Source organism: Thermothelomyces thermophilus, chromosome 1, assembly GCF_000226095.1.
Source record: "Thermothelomyces thermophilus ATCC 42464 chromosome 1, complete sequence".
Taxonomy (NCBI): domain Eukaryota; kingdom Fungi; phylum Ascomycota; class Sordariomycetes; order Sordariales; family Chaetomiaceae; genus Thermothelomyces; species Thermothelomyces thermophilus.
Window position 1 is genome coordinate 1,065,753 of NC_016472.1, and position 21,515 is coordinate 1,087,267.

At 57.0% G+C, this 21,515-nt stretch overlaps 5 protein-coding genes across 5 annotated transcripts; 3 read left to right on the forward strand and 2 right to left on the reverse strand.

Annotated features, from left to right (window-relative positions):
* Positions 1–889: 889 nt before the first annotated feature.
* MYCTH_2294446 (uncharacterized protein) lies at positions 890–3,480 on the reverse strand. Its single transcript, XM_003658504.1, has 3 exons — positions 3,403–3,480; positions 2,563–3,300; positions 890–2,479 (listed from the first exon to the last, which is right to left on the reverse strand). The coding sequence occupies exons 1-3, from the start codon at positions 3,443–3,445 to the stop codon at positions 1,236–1,238; spliced, it is 2,025 nt and encodes a 674-aa protein (XP_003658552.1). The 5' UTR covers positions 3,446–3,480; the 3' UTR covers positions 890–1,235.
* Positions 3,481–5,072: 1,592 nt separating this feature from the next.
* On the forward strand, positions 5,073–8,210 carry MYCTH_42476 (uncharacterized protein; the record flags this gene model as incomplete). The annotated part of the gene is made up of 2 exons (XM_003658505.1): positions 5,073–7,506; positions 7,570–8,210. 2 exons carry the CDS (start codon positions 5,073–5,075, stop codon positions 8,208–8,210), a joined length of 3,075 nt encoding a protein of 1,024 aa, XP_003658553.1.
* A 928-nt stretch (positions 8,211–9,138) lies between these two features.
* On the reverse strand, positions 9,139–14,282 carry MYCTH_2294448 (uncharacterized protein). The gene is made up of 4 exons (XM_003658506.1): positions 13,813–14,282; positions 11,176–13,738; positions 10,180–11,105; positions 9,139–10,119 (listed from the first exon to the last, which is right to left on the reverse strand). The coding sequence occupies exons 1-4, from the start codon at positions 14,122–14,124 to the stop codon at positions 9,235–9,237; spliced, it is 4,686 nt and encodes a 1,561-aa protein (XP_003658554.1). The 5' UTR covers positions 14,125–14,282; the 3' UTR covers positions 9,139–9,234.
* A 1,406-nt stretch (positions 14,283–15,688) lies between these two features.
* On the forward strand, positions 15,689–18,593 carry MYCTH_75762 (uncharacterized protein; the record flags this gene model as incomplete). Its single annotated transcript, XM_003658507.1, has 5 exons — positions 15,689–15,817; positions 15,875–15,977; positions 16,055–16,288; positions 16,394–17,498; positions 17,576–18,593. The coding sequence occupies 5 exons, from the start codon at positions 15,689–15,691 to the stop codon at positions 18,162–18,164; spliced, it is 2,160 nt and encodes a 719-aa protein (XP_003658555.1). The 3' UTR covers positions 18,165–18,593.
* Positions 18,594–19,106: 513 nt separating this feature from the next.
* Positions 19,107–21,168, forward strand: MYCTH_2294455 (uncharacterized protein). The gene is made up of 2 exons (XM_003658508.1): positions 19,107–20,712; positions 20,824–21,168. Exons 1-2 carry the CDS (start codon positions 19,249–19,251, stop codon positions 21,091–21,093), a joined length of 1,734 nt encoding a protein of 577 aa, XP_003658556.1. The 5' UTR covers positions 19,107–19,248; the 3' UTR covers positions 21,094–21,168.
* Positions 21,169–21,515: the final 347 nt, after the last annotated feature.

Genomic DNA, 21,515 nt, shown 5'->3' on the forward strand with positions numbered 1-21,515 from the left:
TAGTAGTGTATAGCCCGGAAGGGCGCCGCCAAGAGGACGGGAACATGACAGGGAAAAATAGAGCGTGTCCAGCTCCCAGCAAAGTCGGCGGTGTGCTGTCCACAGGAGCGCCACAATAGGGGACCGTAGCAGTGTGTATGTATGTACCGTACCACAAAGTAGGCATGTAAGGATGTATGTATGTATGTATGTTCAATTCGTAAACCTGACTGACGGCGGGGTGGGCGACCTGACGAGAGGCATGAGGGGGCCCGGAGGTAAACGTAAAAGAGAACCAAGGATCGGCAGAGCCGACACCAACACAAACATCATGTTCGTGGGTCTGTAACATCATCCATGTATGAAGAGCAAGGGAAAGACGTTGAAATGAGATTGGAAATATGGGGGGCGGCAAAAATAGCCGACAGCCCCGCAAAGATAACAAGATCGTCGAGCCAGTGTTCCCAATCGACCGTAAAACGAGGCTCCGGCAGGCCCCCCAAAAAGGTCAATGATGGTTGATGGTTCTCTCCAACGAAGACCCGAATGCGCTAGTTACTGCGTTAGTGAGTTGTAAGAGAGCGGCAAAAAAAGTGGGAAACCCTTGCGTTCCAGCACAACGGCGATTGGTTACAGGGCTGCCCGGTCCCCAGGAGATTGGCCGCCTCAACTTTTCCGGCCTGCTCCGTGGTTCCACAGACCAGGACCAACATGCGTCACACCAAACCACACTTTGCTGTCCCCGAGGCTGGCACCGCTGGCCATGTCGACGACATCCGAGAGGGCGAGCAAGCTCGTGGGTGCTTTGACGGCATTGTGCACTTCAGCAGCAATCCCAGGAAATGTCCAAACCAGCCAAAAAGAGAGCAGAGACACAAAGAAAAAGGAAGAGGAGGAAAGGAAAAGGGGGGGGGGGTATAATATATATTCGAGTCCCAATCAATCCAACGCCGGCCGGCAAACACGAACCAAGCAGTCCCGGCTTCCGTACATACTACCAAGTAGGTATGCACTCTATGTCGGCAGTGCGACAGTACACGTGCCTCTGCTCTGCTCTAGTGTAGTGTAAGCGAACTATCGCCGATCACCTCGCGGCCATAGCTCCATTCTGCAGCAACCGTGGGAGCGGGTCTTCCTCTAGTGTGTTCCGTAGTGCGTAGTGTAATCCGTACACCGTACTGCGTACGTGTATGCCGTGTGTACGTGTGGTAGCTCGGCTGGTCTCCACTCTCAAAACCACTCTCCCGCCTTCTGCGCTACAACGGTGTCGGATGAAGTCCGCTATCGAGGCCCAGGTTCCTCACGAACCGGACGTCGTCCGCCTGCCTCTCGAGCGCCCGCCGCATCATCTCGTTGTACTCGCTCTGCGCGGCTGCCAGCGCCTTGGCTTCGGGCCCGTCCCCGTTCTCTGTCGACTCCTCGAAGTCCTCGGGCGCGAACCCTGGGCGCGCAGAGAAGGTGACCAGCCCCAGCTTTTCGCCCGTCCAGAAGAGTAAATCATTGCTGTGTCTCCGCCTTTCGCCGTTGTTGTCGCTATCGCCGCCGCCGCCGCCGTCGTCCCCCTCGGGTTCGTGACCACCGCCGGCCACGGCTGCTGCCGGCCGCGTGGGCAACAGCTTCCGCGCAATGTCGTCGGACCCTGGCATGGACGAGAAGATGGAGGGTTCCTCCGTGTTCCGCTCGCTGTGGCCGATGCGGCAGCGGCGCACCTCGGTGAAGCCGTCGCGCTCGAACCACTTGATGAAGCCGGACCCGTCCGAGAAGGCGATGCGCGTTCCGTGGTTGACGACCGACATGAGTTTGGACCGCGAGCAGTTCTGCCGGTTCTTGAACGCCGAGTTCTGCAGCCCGCCCGGCGCGCTCGTACTATGCGTCGATGCCGTCGTCGGCGTCAGCCCGTAAAGCTCGAGCGATCCCTTGGTGTTGTATTCGCCGCAGGCAATCAGCGTCCGTCCGCCAGCCGCCGTCTTGGATGCTTCGACCTGCTCGAGCGATAGTGCGGCCTTGCGTCGCAGCTCGCTGTCGACCGTCGAGAAGGGGTAAGGAAGGGAGGTCATGGCGCACAGTCGGGCCCCCGAGTGGATAGAGCCCCGGATGGACGGGAATTTGCGCCGGTCGTAGTGCAGGATGTTGGAGAATCGACCTGCCACATAGATGTCGTCCGATATGTCCGCCTCCTGGCCGGGCTGCTGGAGATGGAGGATGCTCAGCGGGCCCGGCTGCGACAGCGGCGCGTAAGGGGGCAGGGGCTCGTCATCGAAGATGCGTCGGAGGCTGCGCTCGTAGAACTCGTTAGCCCCGATTCTGTCGAAATCGTCCATCATCTCGTCCTGGTCGTTCCGCCGCGGCTTGCGCGCTCTGTAGTCGTGTAAGTGGATGCCAAGGTTGGTCCCGACGGTCAGAGGAACCGTCGGGCTTGCCGCGGACAACGCGGTGATGGACCACGGGAACGATTCGCAACCAACAACCGACAACCGCCGCAGATCCACCTCGATGAGACCTGGGTTTTTTTTTTTTTTTTTTTTTTTTTCTTCGGTCAGCTATTTGTCTCGCAACATGTCCGGGCATAACGGCCCCACTTACGGCTCTGCACGGCGAAAAATGCCCTATGAAGTCGGCTGTCCACGCTCACACACTCCGTCACCCCGGAATCGATCCTCTTGGACCGCTTGCGATTGTCCGCTTCTGGGCCGTCGACGAACAGGATCCCCCGCCGGCTCCTCGCGACGAGAGCTCCCCTCTTCCCCATCGTCCCGCCCACGTCCCACATAGCCACGCTCCCGTCGTCTAGCGGCGACACCGCCAGCACCGCCTCGCCGGCCTCCCCATCGGGGTAGTACAGCGCAACGCCGCGGGCCTCGACCATGTCGGCCACCGACGCGGGCGAAGAGGGGTCCCGGCCCTCCTCGTAGGCGTACTGCATCCAATTGATGGCGATGGGTCCATGCCGCTGGACGTATTCGTCGTACCACGACACCCGCTCCGACGGGAAGCAGGGGTCCCAGTTGGCCATGATGCGCACGCGCTCGCGCTCGCGCGTTTCGCCGCCCTTCCAGACGAACGAGGTCGTCGTGGGCTTGGCATCGTTATTAGCGAGTGCTGCCCCCGCGTCCGGGCTCCCGTTGGAGCCGCTACCGGACAAGAATCGCGGCGGGCTCTCTCTGTCGCCGGTCGGCCCGAACAGGCGCCGTCGTCGGTCGAGGTTCTCGAGGAAGGTCGACTCTTCCAGGCAGCGGGCGCGCCAGAAGCTGTTGTCGCGGGCGAGGTTATAGAAGCCGCGGGAGACGAGCTGGAGGTTGGTGATCTCTGCGGGTTCGAGGACTGCGACGTGTGCTGCAGTTAGCACCGTTGGCCGTTATCTTGCTTTGAGGTTGCTGCGATGGTGGCGAACCGCGGAAAGTGAGCGCGCGAGACACTGCTTACATGATAGAATGAGGAGCAACACCTCACCCGGGAGGTGATCCATGGCTCAAGTGGTATAAGCTCTGCGTAGGTGCCCAGAAACTTTGCAGAAAAAAAAAAAAAAAAGAGCCAGCAGCTGCTGATGATGAAATGCAAGGATGTAGCTTTTTGTTTCTGAGCTGGGTATCGGAGCCAAAGGAAGATGACAGGAAATACCTGGATGGTTTCTGGTAAGAACTTAAAAGGAAGGTCGGCCCGCTCGGTCGTTGCATTCTACACAGTAGACTCTCCGAATTACAGGACGCCAGGGGCCCCAGTTGCGAGACGGCCACATGGGGTTCCACAGCCCGGCGCCAGGCCCGTCTTTGCGTGCGGGAATAGCGGGGCATGGCGCGGGGGATGTGTTATCTTATTATCGATAGTTAAGCCTCTTCTGACTTCAGATGGTCTTTCCCATTTTGGACAACAACTTCAGACGAGAGAAACCGGGCCTGGGCATCTCGGATCTCGGATCTACACCTCTTTCCTGCACGCAAAATGCTCGTTGAACGTGAAGCTGTTCTTGCATTTATGTCCAATGGACATTCATGTATAGGTTAACTTAATACAGAATGCTGAAATGGCATGTGGTTGAGTGTCCCAAAGGCAGAGACACCAGAAAGCACTGCGGAACTGGTGCCATGAGCTCTTGAGAGGGGGCGAATGTTTATCCCGGCTACTTTGTTAAATACAATCACGACTTTACATACTTTACTAGCTTGATCTAAACCGTTTAGTAGGGAACTGAAAGGTGAACAAAGTGGCAGAAGTGATTCTATCAATCTCCCAAAACTACCTTAGTTGTCTAACTCTCTCGCTGCCCACAATCTGTTCCCAAAATCCTTTTTCACTCTATATACTCGTGTATTTCCCTATGATTTCAGACCCTATATGACGCGCTTCACAGTAGCAAGGAGAGAATTAGTAGCAATCCGGAGCATTTAGACAAGTGATCGTAAACTTTCTTACTGTTGGCAGCCAATGATAGGCTTAAGGCCTCGTTCTGATATTCCAGATGGAAGGGACATCTAGGAACAGCGAGCACAGAAATGAACAGAAATAACAAGATTCTATTTCGAGGTATCTAACCCGTTCTTGCCATCTTGCTCCTGCTCTCGTTCTTTCCCTCCTTCTTACTACGCTCTATTTCTTGCCTCGCCGCTCCTCCTACACTTTCCCTACTACAATACTTTCTTTGACCATCGCCGTTCAAGCTGTGGTAGATCGTATCGTGGTTTTATCAGACTTCTCCTGGGCACAGAGTAGTTACCCACTCAGTTTTGTTACCGATCGTTTTCAACACAGCGCGAAAACCCTCCTTCCTTCCCTTCGCGTCCGATTTTCGCGCCAATTACCTGATCTAACAACAGCGACATCATCGCGCCTGCTCTGGAACGCCGAGATCATCCGATCAAGGAAGAATCACCATATATACAAGTCAGACTGTTACCGTTACTGGTCTAAATTCACGTTACAGCGCCGAGTCTTGTGAGATACTCACCTAATATACTAAGGTATGCGCAGTAGTTTCAGTCACATGGGACGTTGACAGAAAGGCAATAGTGGAGGGAGCTAGATCACAAGTACTCATAAGCCAGAGAGGGTCAGTATAGCTAATTCTGACTTCTACAATCACAGGCGGGACCGTGATCATGTCCAGCAAGAGCGATGGGGACGAGGACACTCATACCCAGTATTGGAACCCGACCGAGGATGCACAGAGGACACCTCTGTCTCATTTCAAGTCTCCGCGGTCTATCACTCCGAAGGGTCCGTTGTTTCCCAATCTAGGAGAGGCACACCAAGCGATCACTTCGAGACTGGTGTCCAGGTCTACTACAAACCAGCCTCCTGCCGCACATATCGAGCCGGTGCCTTCTTCCTCTTCCACTTCGTTTGTCAATGTCTCTAGCTTGTCTGACTTAGCGACTGGCAAACCGGACCCCCCGTCTCGACAGCGGTATTTGACGCCCTGTTCAGCTTCTGCTTCAACAGGTGCCGACTCGGCCAAGACACCAACTGATCCCTCCCCGGTCGTATCTGGCCTCGAGTCATCCAGCGCCAGCAACTCTGTCAGAGATCGCCTGAACCAGGGCGCCAAAGCAGATCCTGCTGGCTTACCAGTCTCAGAAGCTGGTAATTCCATGGAGGACATCTACAGTTATTACCACAAGCCCTCTCCTGGAACTGAGCCGTCGGGAATACTCAGCAATTGCCAGTCCCGGGCTGCCATTGGTGCACATTCGGACAGCTCTCATCAGCACAACCCCAAAGAAAATCTCTCCCGCGCAACATCCAAGGGACCTCGACTGTCTCCGCACAAACCGGTGCATTCATCGGATAACGAGTCTTATTCTACACAGAAGCCTTTCGATGGCGTCCAAAATTTCAGTCGCCCTGTCTTGTCACTTCAATCTGTTTCCCACCCTCACGACTGGATAGCAGTGTCCAGCAACCCAGGTGAGGTCAGCAGAGTCGATTCGACCTCCATAAACCTGGCAGCCAGGAATTATTCAGCCATTAGCCAGTCAACCGCCAATCCTGTCGCCTCGGATGTTGTTGTTTACGGCAGGGTTCCTCCTTACTCCTGTACCGGCAGCTTACATGATCGGGGGTACGGGGAGGCCAAGGAGAGTCACGGAGAGACATCTGATGACTTGTCTTCTGACTCCGACGAGGATCCGTTCAAGTATGACCGTGATTCCTTCACCGTTTTTTTACAACCCTCAAGGGAGAGAGAAGTGAGTGCCGCGCTTCGTTGCGTGAGCGCTGACAGCGCGGCTTCGATCAGTGGCATCTCCTGCCACACACCATCACAACGGCCGAATAACACACCGCGTGTTGGCCATACCACAAATCCGTTTGCCAACCGACTGCAACGTTACCAGACCTCTATTGTTGATCATGACTGGGAAAGTGGAGACGCGTCAAATGAGGTCAAGATTTCTGTTCGCCCTCCGAAAGCGCCGCCTAACTCGCCAGTCGAGGCGGCATCTGGTGTTAGGGATCATGTCGAGGGACCAGGAAGTGGGCACGACAGGAAGAATGTCAACACACTCATGAGCGATGGTGCTGACTGGGAAACCGTCGCCACCAGTGTCGGTCAGTTTGACAGCAACCGTGCCCTTGCTTCCTCCAGCGGCTTGAGCGGTAGCCATCTGGTGAAAGTCACAGGCAGCAGCATTGCAGATTATTCGGATACTAGTAGCATTCATGTGCCTCACTTCGACGCCTTCTCGTCCACGGAGCAAATCCTGCCGCAACAGGCCTCCGAGAACATGAGCAATACCTCTCATCCTCGGGCCCTGAATGGCCCTGGCCGCCCAGTCTTCCTGCCGAAGCCACGAATTCATCGAGTCAATGGCTATCTTCAGAATTCTCGCCGCATGTTCACCGACACAACCACCGGTAGCAGCGCGAACTCGTCCCGGAACGCCCTGGTTGAGAAGCTCAGCGCTTCAATCCGGTCTCGCAGCGCCAGGAAGCGCGCGCAGCTGCTGCAACGATGCTCCAACGAGCAGTGGCCTAAGTCGAGGTTTGAGTCCCTGGAGTCACTCTCGTCGACCTACTCAGAGCAACCTAGTGTTACAGACAGTGCCCCAATGGCTAGCAGCGCTTGTGAAGGCGGATCAACACTGGTTGCTGTCAACGAGAATGCTGGAGGGATTGTTATGGTAAGACGCGGGAAAGAGGGAAGACAGACCCAGGAGAGCAAAAGAGGTATACTGGCCTCCCCTCTCGCGGGGGAGCCCTCCGCCGGCCACGCAAAAGACAAGCAACCTACCGACTCTTCCCACTCACCCAGGTCCTTTGATTCGCCGACCTTGTTTTCATTCCCCTTAATTAGCTTACAAGAGGCGGCTAGGCGAGCGGCAAATAGGAGCCATAATGATGACGATCGCACAGTTACCAGCAAAGGAAGGACGCACAAGAACTCAAGTATGGTCTCTTCGAAGGCAAACCAGAAAACTGCGCCACCCACCCCTCAAGTCACGGAGCCTATGCACGCTCACACTCGCCGCCCTACGTCCGCCAGCATTCTTGGTATTAGGGCAACTCATCAGGACTCTCCTGTCCGCTCACAAGGTGTGAAGGCCACGGCTTTCCCTCCCCATCTTTGTGTTTGTTCGGTACGCTGACCGCCGGTAGACCGCATCGCGCTCGGCTGTAACCGCGTAAGCTCCTACAGGAGCGGATCACCGCTTTCATGTGGGCGCTCCGCTCTCTCGCGAACCTTCGACCCAATGGCCGACAGCACCTCTCAACAAAGCATCTTTCCAGGTGGCCAGCAATCTGTCTTCCGCATCCGACCCTGCCTCATTGCACGCGACCAGCGCAATACAAGCCGTAGCGCTACCGTAATGAGGACCATGACCGCTGATTTGCACCGCATTGCTACCGCCACGGAAACCAGCCGCGGCCACACAGGCACCAACATCAGCTTACGCAGCGGGCACTACCCACTTCCATGCCGCGGTACTGTCGTTGATGACTACTTCTTCCCGACCGACAGCGTCAATGAAGAGGCATATCTCTCCTGGGAGGCGCGTCGGCGCCGACGCGTGTGCTACTATGCCATGTGTGTTTTGTCCGCTTTCCCGTTCTTCGCCCCCCTCGTGTACAGGGGAACCTTCGACTCGGCGCTGTCGTGGTATACGCGTGGCGAGACAGGTTCCTTGACGCGCCGGCAGCGGCGAAATGTCCTGGTCGTCGGCGTGGTGTTTGCTGGCTTGTGGCTAGTTGTGCTAGCAGTCTTTGTCACGATCGTGGTGAATCGGCGGGTGGGTTAGTGATATGAGATGTCACGCCTAAGCCCTCGGGCCTATGGCGTCCCGGGTGGTTTCTATACGGGTTGTCCGTGTGAATGATTGGTCAGATCTGTTCATATAAGCACAGAAGAACGCTTGGGTCTACGTCAGCTCTGCTGGCGGGCTTGGTTTGGGTGCAGTGCGCTCTTGATGGCGACTGGAAAGAAAGGAGCTGATCTTGGCCAGGGAGCGAGATTTCGTGTTGCAGCTCTGGTTGGGCTTGGAGATGATGGATTGTTTCACTTACTTTTGTCTTTGTTTTGAGTCTTTCTGCCTTTATCTTCTCGCGCTACACGGCGCGGCATGGCACGGTTGGCATGACATGGGATGGCATGGCATGGCACAGATTCAATGATACTTCTATGGATGGCTAGTTGGGGGAAAACAGGGATCAGGCAATGACTGGTTGGCATGGTGCCATAGATAGGTATTGGCGAAGGTGTTCTGTGAGGGTTATATATGCTGTGCCAGATTTCATCAATACAAAGTTACGATAAGTTTATCTTACTCCTCAAGAGTGTCGGGCGAGTTGTATGTGGCTTTTGAGGTGGAGAAAGAATACTTAGGTACTTTTGTTTTGAGAACGGTTTTAGATAGCAACTAATGTCATCATTATTGTCATTGACCATTTGTCATTGTTGTGCTACTTTTGTTTCCAAGTTGCGGTTTGGGTAGTATGTATAATTCCACAAGGGGAATAATACACCAGAAGCGTGAAATTCAGGGAGGCATGCGGAGTACAACTGACGTCGGCGCCATTGTATTCGTATCTGGAGCGGAATCACTTCTTATTTATTCTTATTTGTCCTTTTGATAACCAGGTTCAGATCTATAAAAAACACCAAAATCTGGCAATTTCATAACAACTCCTTTTCGGTTTATCGGCTGGGTTCTTCTCACTCTGCCAAGGCAGCACACACCTCCTCCTAGCTTGGTGACAATAGACGAATTTCCCAACTCAGCCGCCAAACCAAACTCTGCAGACCCTCGAGAAATGGAGATCTCCTCAGTCGTCCCCGAAAATGATACCCCTTAACTTGTCCCTCTCGCCGCTCTCCTCGCACATGCCCCTGAAGATGCCGGACTCTCCCTTCTCCCAGAGCTCCCTCGGCGTTCCGAACTCGGCCACCCGCCCGTCGCTTAGCACGAGCGCGCGGTCGAAGTCGGCAATCGTGCTCAGCCGGTGCGCAATCACAATCAGGGTGGAGTCGGTGAACTCCTCGCGGATGCTCCGCTGGATCAGCGCGTCCGTGTGCATGTCGACGGCCGACGTCGCCTCGTCGAGCACCATGACACGCGGGCGCGAGACGATGGCGCGCGCCAGGCAGAGGAGCTGGCGCTGGCCCTGGGAGAGGTTGAGGCCGCCCTCGGAGACGGGGGAGGAGAGGTCGGAGAAGATGTTGGCGTTCTTCGGCGCGGCGGAACCGACGGGTGTTGCGGAGCCGGATGAGGAAGCGGAAGCGCCGCTGGGGACGAGATGGACGCGCTCCAGGCAATCACGCAGTTCCTCGTCGGTGTGGCGGTCGAAGGGGTCGAGGTTGGAGCGGATCGTGCCGGAGAAGAGGACAGGGTCCTGCGGGATGATGGCCAGACGCGAGCGGAGGTCGTGGAGCCTGATCTTGGAGATGTCGAGGCCGTCTATGTAGATGCTGCCCGACCTCGCCTCGAGGAAGCGGAACAACGCTAAAGTTAGAGAGGACTTGCCCGCTCCGGTTCGGCCAACCACGCCGATGCGCTCGTTCCGGTTGACGGTGAAGTTTAGGCCTTTTAACACAGGCGGAAGATCAGGGGCATATGCAACAACCAGATCGTTGACTTCGATGCGCCCTTCCGTAGGCCACGCGGCAGGGGGCTTTTGACCGTCAAGCGGTTCTGTCGGAAGTTCAGTGTACTGCAATGATCATTGTCAGCTCCCTGTTCTGTTCCGTCCGAGTGAGTGGATATCGCCCACCTCGACGATACGTTCCACTGAGTTCATATTCAGCTCGATATTGGCATACATCCGGATGGTCCACATGACCGAACTCGAGAAGTCGAGTGCAAAGGCCAGCGCGAAGCCTGCTAGAGCCGAGTCGATACCGGGAGTGAGGAGGATGAAGATTGAGACAAAGCTCGCGAAGAATGAGCCCACGAGCGACATCCGCCAGCCCATCCACCTGTTGAAGAGCCAAAGATGCCACGATGAGGCCGAATAATCGTCAATCTTCCTGTACATCCGATCGACGTAGACGGGGGCCTTGTCGAATCCACGAATGGTGGTGACGCCAGTGAGGGCGGAGCCAAACTGTTCAAAGACGGGGGATTTGGTCGTGCTCTCCAGTCTTTTGACGGGCCGAGCCCCGTGGAGGTAGAGGATGGCATAGTAGAGGCAAACCAAGAGGAGGACAATGGCGAAGAGGACAATGTACGGTGACAGAAAAAGCCCAGCGACGACAACGGCCAGGAGGCTCAGAAACGAATTCGCACCGAAGCCTACTGTGCTGGCTAGCTGCGAGTCGATGGTGTTAAAGTCGGCTGTATAGCGATTCAGGATGCGGCCAAGGGGCACGGTGTCCAGCCATCGGGTAGGGGTGTGCAGAATGGTAAAGTTAAGCTTCTCAAACAGCTTCCGGCTAGCACGGATCGAGCCGATGTAAACGTATAGATATTTCAAGGTACCGATGATGGAGGATATGAGGGCCAGAGCGACGTAAATGCCGAGATAGTAGGTTAGACTGCCCTGGATCGAGGTGGCGGGCGCGGACATGGCGTGAATCGACTGACGGACCGCCTCGGTGTAGGGATATCCGTAATCCTCTGGGCCAACAAGGGCGTGCTGTTGATAGTTACCCTGCTCCTCGTAATTGCCCGTCCAGATCTTGAGCCACCACGAGCGACCTGAACCGAATCAGTACCGGTACAACAACTACTACTGCTACTCGTCACCAAACCGGCAGGTCAAGCTTACCAATGTTGAACACTTGCACGAGCAGGTAAATGCAAAGCGCAAACGCCCAGAAGAAGAATCCGCCACTGTCCTTCAGGTACGTCATGTAAACGTGCTTCTTGACCGCGCCTCGCTCACGCGTCTCTTCCTCGACAAACTTTCGAGCCTCTGATGCCATGACCGGGGGGTTCTTAGGGGTGCTGGTGACCGCACTGTCTTGCTCCCGCTCCCTAACGGAGGAGTCTTCGGAGTTTACAGCGGTAGCAGACTCGTCTGCTTCTATCTCCTCGGCCGTTTGCTCATGGGTCCTGATCTTCTGCAGCATGCCTTCCTCGCGCAACTCTGAGAGGAGGCCAGCATGCAGCACGCCGCCGTTGCCGAGCTCCATCAGAAACTTCGCCTTGCTCTCGCAGAGCGCGACATGATGGGTGACCAGAATCCTCGTTCGGCCGACAGCCAAGTCTCCATTGAGGCACCTCTCAAAGATGTGGCGGCCGACGTGTGCGTCGACAGCGCTGAAGATGTCGTCCAGGATGAGGATGCCGGCGCGTGAGTAGATGGCCCTGGCGAGGGTAACACGCCATTTCTGACCGCCGCTAAGATTGATACCATTGGCGCCGATCTCGGTGTGCTCACCGTCGTCGAGCATTTCGAGATCCTTCTTCAGGGCGCAGACTTCAATGGTCTTGTTGTATCGCTCCTCGTCGTAGGGCAGCCCAAACAGAATGTTGTCTTTGATGCTGGCATTCTCGATCCAGGGGATCTGCGCCACGTAGGCAATCGCGTTGGGGATGATCCAGTTACCTTTGTGTGCCTTATCGTCATGGCGTTCCGAAAGCGGTGGTGCACGCGGAACGTAGAGAGTGCCGCCTAGGATATCTACTTCTCCCAAGATGGCGGCCAGCATCAAACTCTTGCCAGTGCCAGTCTTGCCAGAAATGACGGACAACTCGCCTTTGGGGAAGGTGACGTTGATGTTTCGGAGGACGAACCTCTCTGACTCGTCAACCTCTTCGTCCGTGGGCCAGGCGATCGAGGCATCCTGGAAAGAAATTTCATCGGCGGGCTTCGAGACCTGTTCCAATTCCGGAGAGTTTAGGTACTGTTCGATACGGTTGATGGAGACCAAGGCATCCAGAAGATCCGTTGTGAGCTCTGGAACAACCGCCAGCGTCATCTCGAGCGACTTGAAGACGCCCAAGCTGACAAAGGCCACGGACGGTGCCAGCGATCCGTGGACGACAGCGTAGACGGCGAGAGAAATGGCGGCTAGCAGGATCGGACTCGTCACCCAGCAGCCGATGAGCATGGTATCGTTTATGAAGACAGTCCAAACGGCGCTAAGTTCCCGTTCCCGAACCGCGCCAATCTTGGCCTGCCACTCGGGCTCTAGGGCGGAGAACTTGATCTGGCGAATGCCCTGAAGCGCCTCGGTGACAACCTCCATCTTCTCATCTCTGACCTTCATCAGGCGATCCTGGGCGTCAGAGTACCTCTTGGAGAAGTAGATGTTGACGGGCATAATGGCAAGCATGGCAGAGAAGCCGCCCAGGAGCGCCTTCCAACCCAGGAGGTCAAGCAAGAAGGCGAGCGAAACGATGAGCTTGAAGAGGCTCCCCGGGAACAGATTCTGGAAAGCGCTGAAGTCCGAGACACGCTTTGCGTCGACGCCGATCAAGTTGACGGTACTCTGCTTACTCTTCTTGAGATGCTCTTCTGAGTCGTCCGCTTCCGCCGCCGGCCTGGGCTGGTCTGGAGCAGTTGACGAAGACTCTGCGTTTCCTTCCTCGGAAGCCTTCTTCTTGGCGTCATCCGCGCCCTTTACGTCTTTCCTGCGCATCGACTTCTCGAAGATGAGGGCCGACAGCTGAGCACGAACGGGGATCTGGAGTTCGGCATACCCAAGCCACCAGACGTAGGTCTCAACCCACCCCTGTGCAATGATGACGATGCCTAGCCAGACCACCCACATCCAGGCGTCCAACTCCCGCCCGCCGCCGGGCTCGCGGGTTTCAAGGAACCTCAACAGCTGCAAGATGACCCATTGCGGGGCGAAATTCAGGATCGAGGCGATGAGGGTGACGAACCACTGCAGCGCCAGAGGCTTGAAGTGGGCTAGAAGCAAAGCCAGCCAGAGACGTTTCCCAGTGTTCTTTTGCGCTCTCCAGCTAGCAGACACGGAGGCGGCACGGACAAATCGGTTCGGCCGCGGGAGGTCCTCCAGGTCTAGATCTTTCTTCTTCGAAGCGAGGGCGAGAAGGTCCGACGCCCAAGACCATGTGAAACGGCTGAAAGCGGATGCAGTCCACATGCGATCCACCAGCTGGCCTTGGTAGAAGACATCGGGGCGCCTGGGAATGCAGAGAGTCGAGACGGCAAGCGATATACTCGAGACCAACTCGGCCGCGCGGAGGGCAAAGGACAAGGGTGCTGAGTGCCACAGATCCTCGCCAATCTCGGTGCCAAGGGAGAGGAGGATGCCGGCCAGGAGTGTGGCGGCGAAGAAGGTGTAGAGTCCCAGATCATACGCCTGAACCGAATTTCTGCTCGAAGCAATGGCGATGGCCTGGAACAGGAGGAGAGCCTGGACACGGGATTGGTTAGTATACTGATGGCCGCCGCGCAGGAATCGGTAACAGCCCAGAAGAGCTGACTTACCCAGGAAGCAGTGCCGAGACTGCTTGTCAACACCTGCCCCTTGGCGTGTGCTGAAATGACCAGGAGGACAATGGAGATGGCGAGCCCGGCACCCGCCGAAACCACGGCGAGTGCCTTGGGCAGCCTGGCCGAGTAGGCCTTCAGCGACTCGGGCGAGGCCTTACCGTCGCCATCCTCGTACGTGTCTTGCTGTGCGTCTCGCTTGGTAAGCCGGGCTACGGTGCTGCCGAGCGCCGGGACTGAGCAGAGTCCTATGACGGCTAATCCTGCTCCGAGAACCTTCAACATCGAGTTGGGATCACGCAACGGCATTGCAGGCAGGCCTGCAGTGGCTGGATGCAAGCAAGCAAGCAACCTCGTCGCGAACTCGACGGGAGAAATTTGTGTCAACGGGAGCTCGGCGCTGACGTGCTATCTCCGAGCGACCTGACTGGCTTTCTGGCGTGTGGGTACTTTGACAGCAATACGGATAACCTTTGGATATCAAATGCACTGCAGTAATGTTACTCGAAGGAGAACCTGGAGGTTAGCAGTCGGCGGTGGCCACTGCTCTCGTTGGCGATTAAAGAAAACGAAAAAGAACAAGAAAAAAGAAATATCAAGACAGCAACCTGCCCCAGGCCGCGGATTACGGAGTACTAACCGCACTAACCGCGGTTTCCGTTGGCGCAGGAGCTCGGGAAAGGTTCTGCTGGATTGGAGTGTTCGGGGGCGGAAGGCAAAACAGTCTCTCGAGGAGGTTGAAGCGTGCAAGGCCTCGGTCAACCCTCTTCTCGAGACGGCGCAACTTTAATGGACCTCTTTGTCTCGCTTTCCGCTGCCATGGGATGGGAATCGGCGGGATCCTGCATGCTTCTTCTCATTGTCACCCTTGACTCACGCGGCGAAGGGGTCCCAGATCTGTGGTGGCAGAGAGCACCGAAACTGATTCGCCAATCGCGACATCGCGTCCCCTGCGGTCAGCAATTTTTGGGCACCTTCCCAACTTAGCAAGTCCCCGGCATTTTCTTGCTTCTGGGAAAGAGTCACCTCATCCTGTTGCGAATCAAATTCGCGACTTGTACACTACACTAATCAAGTATTGTATGTACATACGGGGAAGACGACGTTGGTGACTTGTATAAAGACATGCCGTCGCACCCTGAAACATGGGACGTGTGTGTACGGACGACATCCGTACCCGTGTTGTTGACTTCACGGCAACAACAGCCTTACTAATACGACTCGATGGGCAAGGCGGTGGCACCTTCACAAGGCTGGAGGCGCGAGCCAATGATAGCACAGGGATTTAGCTTAGCAGTTTCGTTACAGCTTCAGAACGGTACGGATGTATTTCGTACCAAATAACGACGGAGGTTGTAATCCGTATGTACATAACTTACATGCGTTCTCCGTAGTACCCCGTACACGTGCAGTAATTCGGACATCGGGTGTTGCACTTCCGCATACAGCACCGACGCGATCAATTGGCTTCGTTTGATATCGAGATCTTGGACATACGCAGAGCGCTTCATCCCTAAGTCTGCACGTCACGGAAACTGCCGATTGTTATTCCGTACCCATGTGCGGGTTATACTCGATCTCGTCGATCTGAGCTTCGCCTTGTCCGTTGTTTCAGCACACACGCAAACCAACAACACAACAGCGCCCTCTCTACCCGGGCGGGTCGCGATTCAAAGACGAAGCCCCCCCTGCCAGGTTTCGGTCAATTGAGCTCGTCGAGTCGGCTCATTGCATAGCCCCGATATTCCCCAACTAGCCGCCATCCCGACGCAAAACTCGACCAAGCAGAGCAGAGCGCGACTAGGCAGCGGAAGCATCAGGAAGCGAGCCCTCTTTTCCATGACAGGAGCTCTACCGCCCGCCCATCCTCAAAATGAAGGCGACTCCGTTGATCATAAATTGGCACCACGATAATAACAACCCGTACCCGATTTACTCTGCCCACTTTGAACCCAACGGTAAAGGCCGCCTAGCGACAGGCGCCGGTGACAACAATGTCCGAGTAGGTCAATGCGGCGCCACCGAGCTGTTCGTGGCTAGAGCTAACACACCGGGACAGCTGTGGAAGATCGAAGATGATGGTGACGGTCCGAAGGTCGACTACCTAGCCACCCTCGCCAAGCACACTCAGGCAGTCAACGTCGTCCGCTGGGCTCCCAAAGGTGAGCTTGGAGCTCCGGCGAGGAGCATCCTCCGATCTCTCCAACACATCCTTCGACCCATTAACACCCCTCCCTAGGCGAGGTCCTTGCATCTGCTGGCGACGACGGGAACGTGATCTTATGGGTCCGATCCGAAACCCACCACCCAACCTTTGGCTCCGAAGGCCTCGATGACAAGGAAACATGGCGGACGAAGCACATGTGTCGGTCGCTTGGCACGGAAATTTACGATTTGGCATGGTCGCCGGACGCCTCATTCTTCATAATCGGCAGCATGGACAATGTCGCGCGGATCTACAATGCCGGAACAGGTGGGCAACTCCCAAATCAAAAATATCATGACTCCAGAAAAAAATAATAAAAGAACCAGAAAAAGAGGGGGGCCCTAGAAACAGTTTTGCTGACTGTCACGTCAGGAACTCTTGTGCGTCAGATTGCCGAGCATAGCCACTACGTCCAGGGCGTAGCGTGGGACCCGCTGAATGAGTACATCGCGACACAGTCATCAGACCGGTCTGTGCACATCTATTCTCTGAGGACGAAGGACGGGCAGTACACACTTCACAACCATGACGACAAGCCCTCAAAGCTCGCCAGCCATGCCAAGACGGACCTCCCCCCTCGGCGGATCCCCTCCAGCAGCCCGGCCCCTCCCGATACGGGATATCGGTCGGTCCTTACGGCGGTGGATTCTGTCCCGGGCGTCGCGGCGGGCTCGCCTGTCCCCTCGGCCCCGGGAACGCCGACGTCGATTGCCCTGCCCATGAACCCTCCCAGCACCATCACGCATAGCAGGCGGACATCGTTCTCGTCGAGACGTTCCGTCTCGCCCGCTCCATCCATGCCCCTCCCGGCGGTGATGCCTATCGAAGCCTCGCCGAAGCCGCACCACAACGGCATGAGCATGGGCGTGAAGAATGCCAGCCTCTATGCCAACGAGACGCTGACCTCGTTTTTCCGAAGGCTCACATTTACGCCTGACGGGAGCCTTCTCCTCACGCCCGCTGGGCAGTACCAGACCCAGCACCAAGTGGAAGGCGCGAAGCCTACGTACGAGGTCATCAACACGGTTTACATATACACTCGGGGTGGTATAAACAAGCCCCCCATCGCGCACTTGCCAGGCCACAAGAAGCCGTCGGTTGTAGTGCGATGTTCCCCGGTCGTGTACACCCTGAGGCAGTCTCCTCCGGTCACCAAGAACATCACCATCGACACGTCATCTGCCGAAGAGCCCATCCCGTCGCTCCCAGAGCCTCTCTCTAACCCTCCACCGGGCCCGTCGGTTATGGATCCGCCGCCTGCGCCGGTTTCGGCAGAGGCATCTGGCTCTACTTCAAAGCCGTTGAGCTTGGAAACCGGCGTGCAAGGTCAAGGGCCGAAGTCCGTGTTTGCATTGCCGTATCGGATGGTGTACGCTGTGGCGACCCAAGATTCAGTCTTCTTGTACGACACGCAGCAATACACGCCTATATGTGTCGTGAGCAATCTTCATTGTGCCACGTTCACGGACTTGACTTGGTATGTCTCTCTTTCTCTAACGTTTTGCGTCTTGTTGAGGAAACAAACAAACAAAGAAATGCTGATCCCTTGCTTAGGTCGAGCGACGGCTTGACACTGTTGATCTCGTCGTCGGATGGGTTCTGCTCGACGCTGACGTTCGAGCCCGGTGAACTCGGCACCGTGTATACGGGAGAAATTGGGCCTCCAAAAGCGCCGGCAGCGAACGCATCCAGCCAGAACACGCCGGCGCCAACGCCCACCTCTGTGCTCGCGCCTCCCTCGCCGTTCCCGAACGGGTCTCATCACAGGCACCGGGACTCTGCCAGCTCGCTCACGGCGCCGTCGCCGCCGCCGCCGACAGCCTCCTTTGTCAACCAGCGGGCAGCGTCCCCAGCGCGGTCGACCTCGAGCGCGGCGTCCCAGACGGGCGTGCTTAGCAACCCGCCCCTCATCGCCGGACAGGTGCCCAGCATAGCCGCCACGAACTCGAGCAAGGTCGTAGGTCTCCCGGTTACGACGCCGCCCGAGACCCCCGGGACATCGTTTACCGGGTCCACGGGCACGAAGAGGGACCCGGCCGAGGGCGAGACGGACGAAGCGTCCGGCGGCAAGCCCAAGCGGAGGCGGATTGCGCCCACGCTGGTAACGCAGCCCAGCACCAGCGGCGATGAGTCCAAGACATGACGTTCTGTGGGACGTTTGTTGGCGGGATAAAAATAGTCGGGTCTTCATAGGGCGTGTGGAATATACGAAGGAAAGGATGGCGTTGGGGATTAGGGGGCCTCTTTTTTGTGGAAAACTGGAATCGGCACGGTCTGTCTGTCTCGTCTCTGCTGACACGACCTAGCAAAGCCTCTCATTACTCAGTACGGATTGCATTGCTCCAATTGGCTGGGCAGGATTTGTTTGCATTTTGGCGGTGGTGCTGGCAGGGTAGCGATCGGTATTTTGTTCCATTTTCTTTCATTCTTTTCATTATTCTTCTTTCCTTCTTCTTCGGTTCTTTTACCCCTTTATTTTTATTTTTATTTTTTTGTCTCTCTGCAGTTTAACCTAGTATGTCACCTTGCAACAACCCTAAGACGAAGTCGGGAAACATGATATGAAATATGTAGGTTTTGACCATGAACAATTCATGATATAAGAGAGTGTTAACGGGTGTGGGTCAGGATTTGGGAACAGTTATGGCAGTCCGTCCTTGGAATCTCTTTCTCTTTTTTGTCTCGGAAATTGGGGAGGCAGGGAGGCGCTCATGGTCGGCTCCAAGCGGCTCAAGCAGCACGGGTCGGGGTGGACCTTTATCGGAACGGGTAAGGCGGAGCAGGGCGGAATGCGGGGAAGCGGAGATGGCAAGGGCAACCCCACACATCACCTGGCCTCGCGCGCTGGTTATCTTATCACTTACACTTTCCCGGTCCAGACACGAGCACAGACTACGGATTACACCGCAGCAGCGCCCGGTGCAGTACTTGTACCGGCGCATCCCTCAACCTTCCAATCAGTCACTTGGCTTCCTATTGCGGACTGGCACACAGATCTCTTAAAGTTGACAACCTTGCGTCCTGCAACTTCGGGTTGGAACTCGGGTCTCCTGGTCGGGACACGGAGCTACCCAAAATCCAACGGAATCATAACTTAAATTCTTCACGGAAAGTAAATAATAATTACGTCAACTCTCTCACCAAAATCGACCTTATCAGCAATCGGGGGGGGATTGTCCTGTTCCAAACTTTTCGAATCAAAAAGCTCGAGACAGAATTGAACAGCCATGTTGCTCCTCGACTACCTGCAGCACCGGCGTGACTGCCGTCTCAAACAAGCCGAGCGCGCCCGTCTTATCGCCTCCCTCCCGCCGCCCTACCACGACCCGCTCACCGCGTCCGACAAAGAGGCTCTGACGCAACCCATTGAGAACCTTGTCGCCTCGGTCCACGCCGGGGGCACCGCCACCGCGCTGTCGGTCCTCCGCACGTACGGCAAGCTGGCGCTCAAGGCCCACGCCCGCACCAACTGCCTGACCGAGATCCTGCTTCCCTCGGCCGAGTCCTGGCTCTCCTCCCCCCCGGATCCCCATGGCAGCGGCGGGATCAACCTGAAGGGTCCGCTCGCCGGCGTGCCGGTCAGCCTCAAGGACACTGTCGTCGTGGGCGGGTACGATACGACGGTGGGGTACAGCTCGTTCACGGGCCCGGGTCACCGGGCGGCGGCGGACGGGCCGATGGTGCGCCTGCTCAAGGACGCGGGCGCCGTGCCCTATGTCAAGACCAACCTGCCCATCACGCTGCTGAGCTTCGAGAGCACCAACGACGTCTGGGGCCGCACCCGCAACCCGCATAACCCGGACTACTCCCCCGGCGGCAGCACCGGCGGCGAGTCGGCCCTGCTCGCCCTCGGCGGCCGCATCGGCATCGGCAGCGACGTCGCCGGCAGCGTCCGCGTCCCCGCCCACTTCGCCGGCTGCTACTCGATCCGCTGCTCCACCGGGCGCTGGCCCAAGTCCGGCATCGCCACCAGCATGCCCGGCCAGGAGGGCGTCCCGAGCGTGTACAGCCCGATGGCGCGCACGCTCGGCGACCTCACCTACTTTGCCCGCGCCGTCCTCGGCGCCATGCGCCCCTGGACGTACGACCACACCGTCCACCCGCTCCCGTGGCGCGGCGAGGTCGAGGCCGAGTTCGCCGACCCGGCCAGGAAGCTGCGCGTCGGCGTGCTGCGGACCGACGGCGTCGTCGACCCCAGCCCCGCCTGCGCGCGGGCGCTGCGCATGGCCGAGGACGCCCTGCGCCGGCAGGGGTGCGACGTGGTCGACGTCCGCGGCGCCCCGGACATGTACCACGGTCTCAGGCTCGCCTCGCTCCTGCTCAACGCCGACGGCTGCCAGATGTTCGAGTCGTTCCGGCGCCCCGGCGAGTGGCTCGACCCCGGAGCCGCGCAGATGAGGCGGCTGGCCGCCCTCTGGGCGCCCTTCCGGTACCTGTACTACCTCTGGGTCAAGTACGTCCGGAGGGACCCCGTCTGGGCCGGGCTGGTCCGCCACTGGCGGCCGCACTCGGCGTTTGAGAACTGGAAGCTGGTGAGCCAGAGGGAGCTCTACCGGGCCGCCTGGTTCGAGTGGTGGAACGAGCAGGGGCTGGACGTCATCATCGCGCCCCCCAACGCCACGCCCGCCGTCCCGCACGACGGGATGCACGACGCCGTCAGCAGCTGCGGGTACACGTTTCTCTTCAACCTGGTAAGCATGGAGAGATTGTGGCTTGTTTTTTTTTTTTTTTTTTGGTGAAAAAAGGCGGATCATGGCTGACGATTCTTCCTTTCTTTCCTTCTTTGCGCCCCTTCTTTGCAGCTCGATTACTCGGCCGGGGTACTCCCCGTCACCCATGTGGACAGAGCATTGGACCAGCTGCCCGCTTCTTTCAACCTGAAGAAGCTCAACGGGGTGGCGCGCGGGGCATATAAGCACTACGACGCCGAGCGCATGCACGGGCTGCCCGTGGGTGTGCAGGTGGTGGGCAGGAGGCTGGAGGAGGAAAAGGTGCTGGCGGTCATGAAGAGACTGGAAGATGCGCTCGGGGATGACAAGTACCAGCTGATGAGCTTGGATGACCTGGACTAGACAGGATGTAAATGTTTTTTTTTTCTTTTAATTTTTTACAGAGGGACCGGCGGCGTGACGCTCCAGGGCGCGGCAAGCCTCGGGCCGAGAGAAGAGGAGGTTGTCGGAGATAAGATGAGTGGGCGATCTGGTTGAAGAGTGACAGTTTTCTAGCGAGCTCTGGCTGAGGCACGGACAAGACTGTGAGAAGATGTCCGCCTCACGCTGCTGTTTCCGTCCAATTCAGCATCATCCTTGATTAACATAGCGTTCTTCTCGCTAGCTGCTCACTGTCCCTGAAGCGCCGACATCGGCGTCCCGACAACCGCCCCTTGCAGGACAACTCACTGTATGCGCCTCAGTTGCGACTTACACGAGGGAAGCGAGAGCGGTGGTAGTGTTGGTTGTTTGTGTGTATAAAAAGGGATCTGGGATCCCCCTAA

Excerpts from the sequence above, each read along its gene's own strand:
- MYCTH_2294446 (XM_003658504.1), bottom strand. The coding sequence starts at position 3,445 with ATGGATCACCTCCCGGGTGAGGTGTTGCTCCTCATTCTATCAT. Across the intron at positions 3,301-3,402 it reads GTTGCTCCTCATTCTATCAT|TCCTCGAACCCGCAGAGATC; the intron begins GTAAGCAGTGTC and ends CACACGTCGCAG. Across the intron at positions 2,480-2,562 it reads ATTTTTCGCCGTGCAGAGCC|GTCTCATCGAGGTGGATCTG; the intron begins GTAAGTGGGGCC and ends AAAAAAACCCAG.
- MYCTH_2294448 (XM_003658506.1), bottom strand. The coding sequence starts at position 14,124 with ATGCCGTTGCGTGATCCCAACTCGATGTTGAAGGTTCTCGGAGCAGGA. Across the intron at positions 13,739-13,812 it reads GTCTCGGCACTGCTTCCTGG|GCTCTCCTCCTGTTCCAGGC; the intron begins GTAAGTCAGCTC and ends TCCCGTGTCCAG. Across the intron at positions 10,120-10,179 it reads CAGTGGAACGTATCGTCGAG|TACACTGAACTTCCGACAGA; the intron begins GTGGGCGATATC and ends TGATCATTGCAG.
- MYCTH_2294455 (XM_003658508.1), top strand. The coding sequence starts at position 19,249 with ATGTTGCTCCTCGACTACCTGCAGCACCGGCGTGACTGCCGTCTCAAA. Across the intron at positions 20,713-20,823 it reads ACACGTTTCTCTTCAACCTG|CTCGATTACTCGGCCGGGGT; the intron begins GTAAGCATGGAG and ends CCTTCTTTGCAG.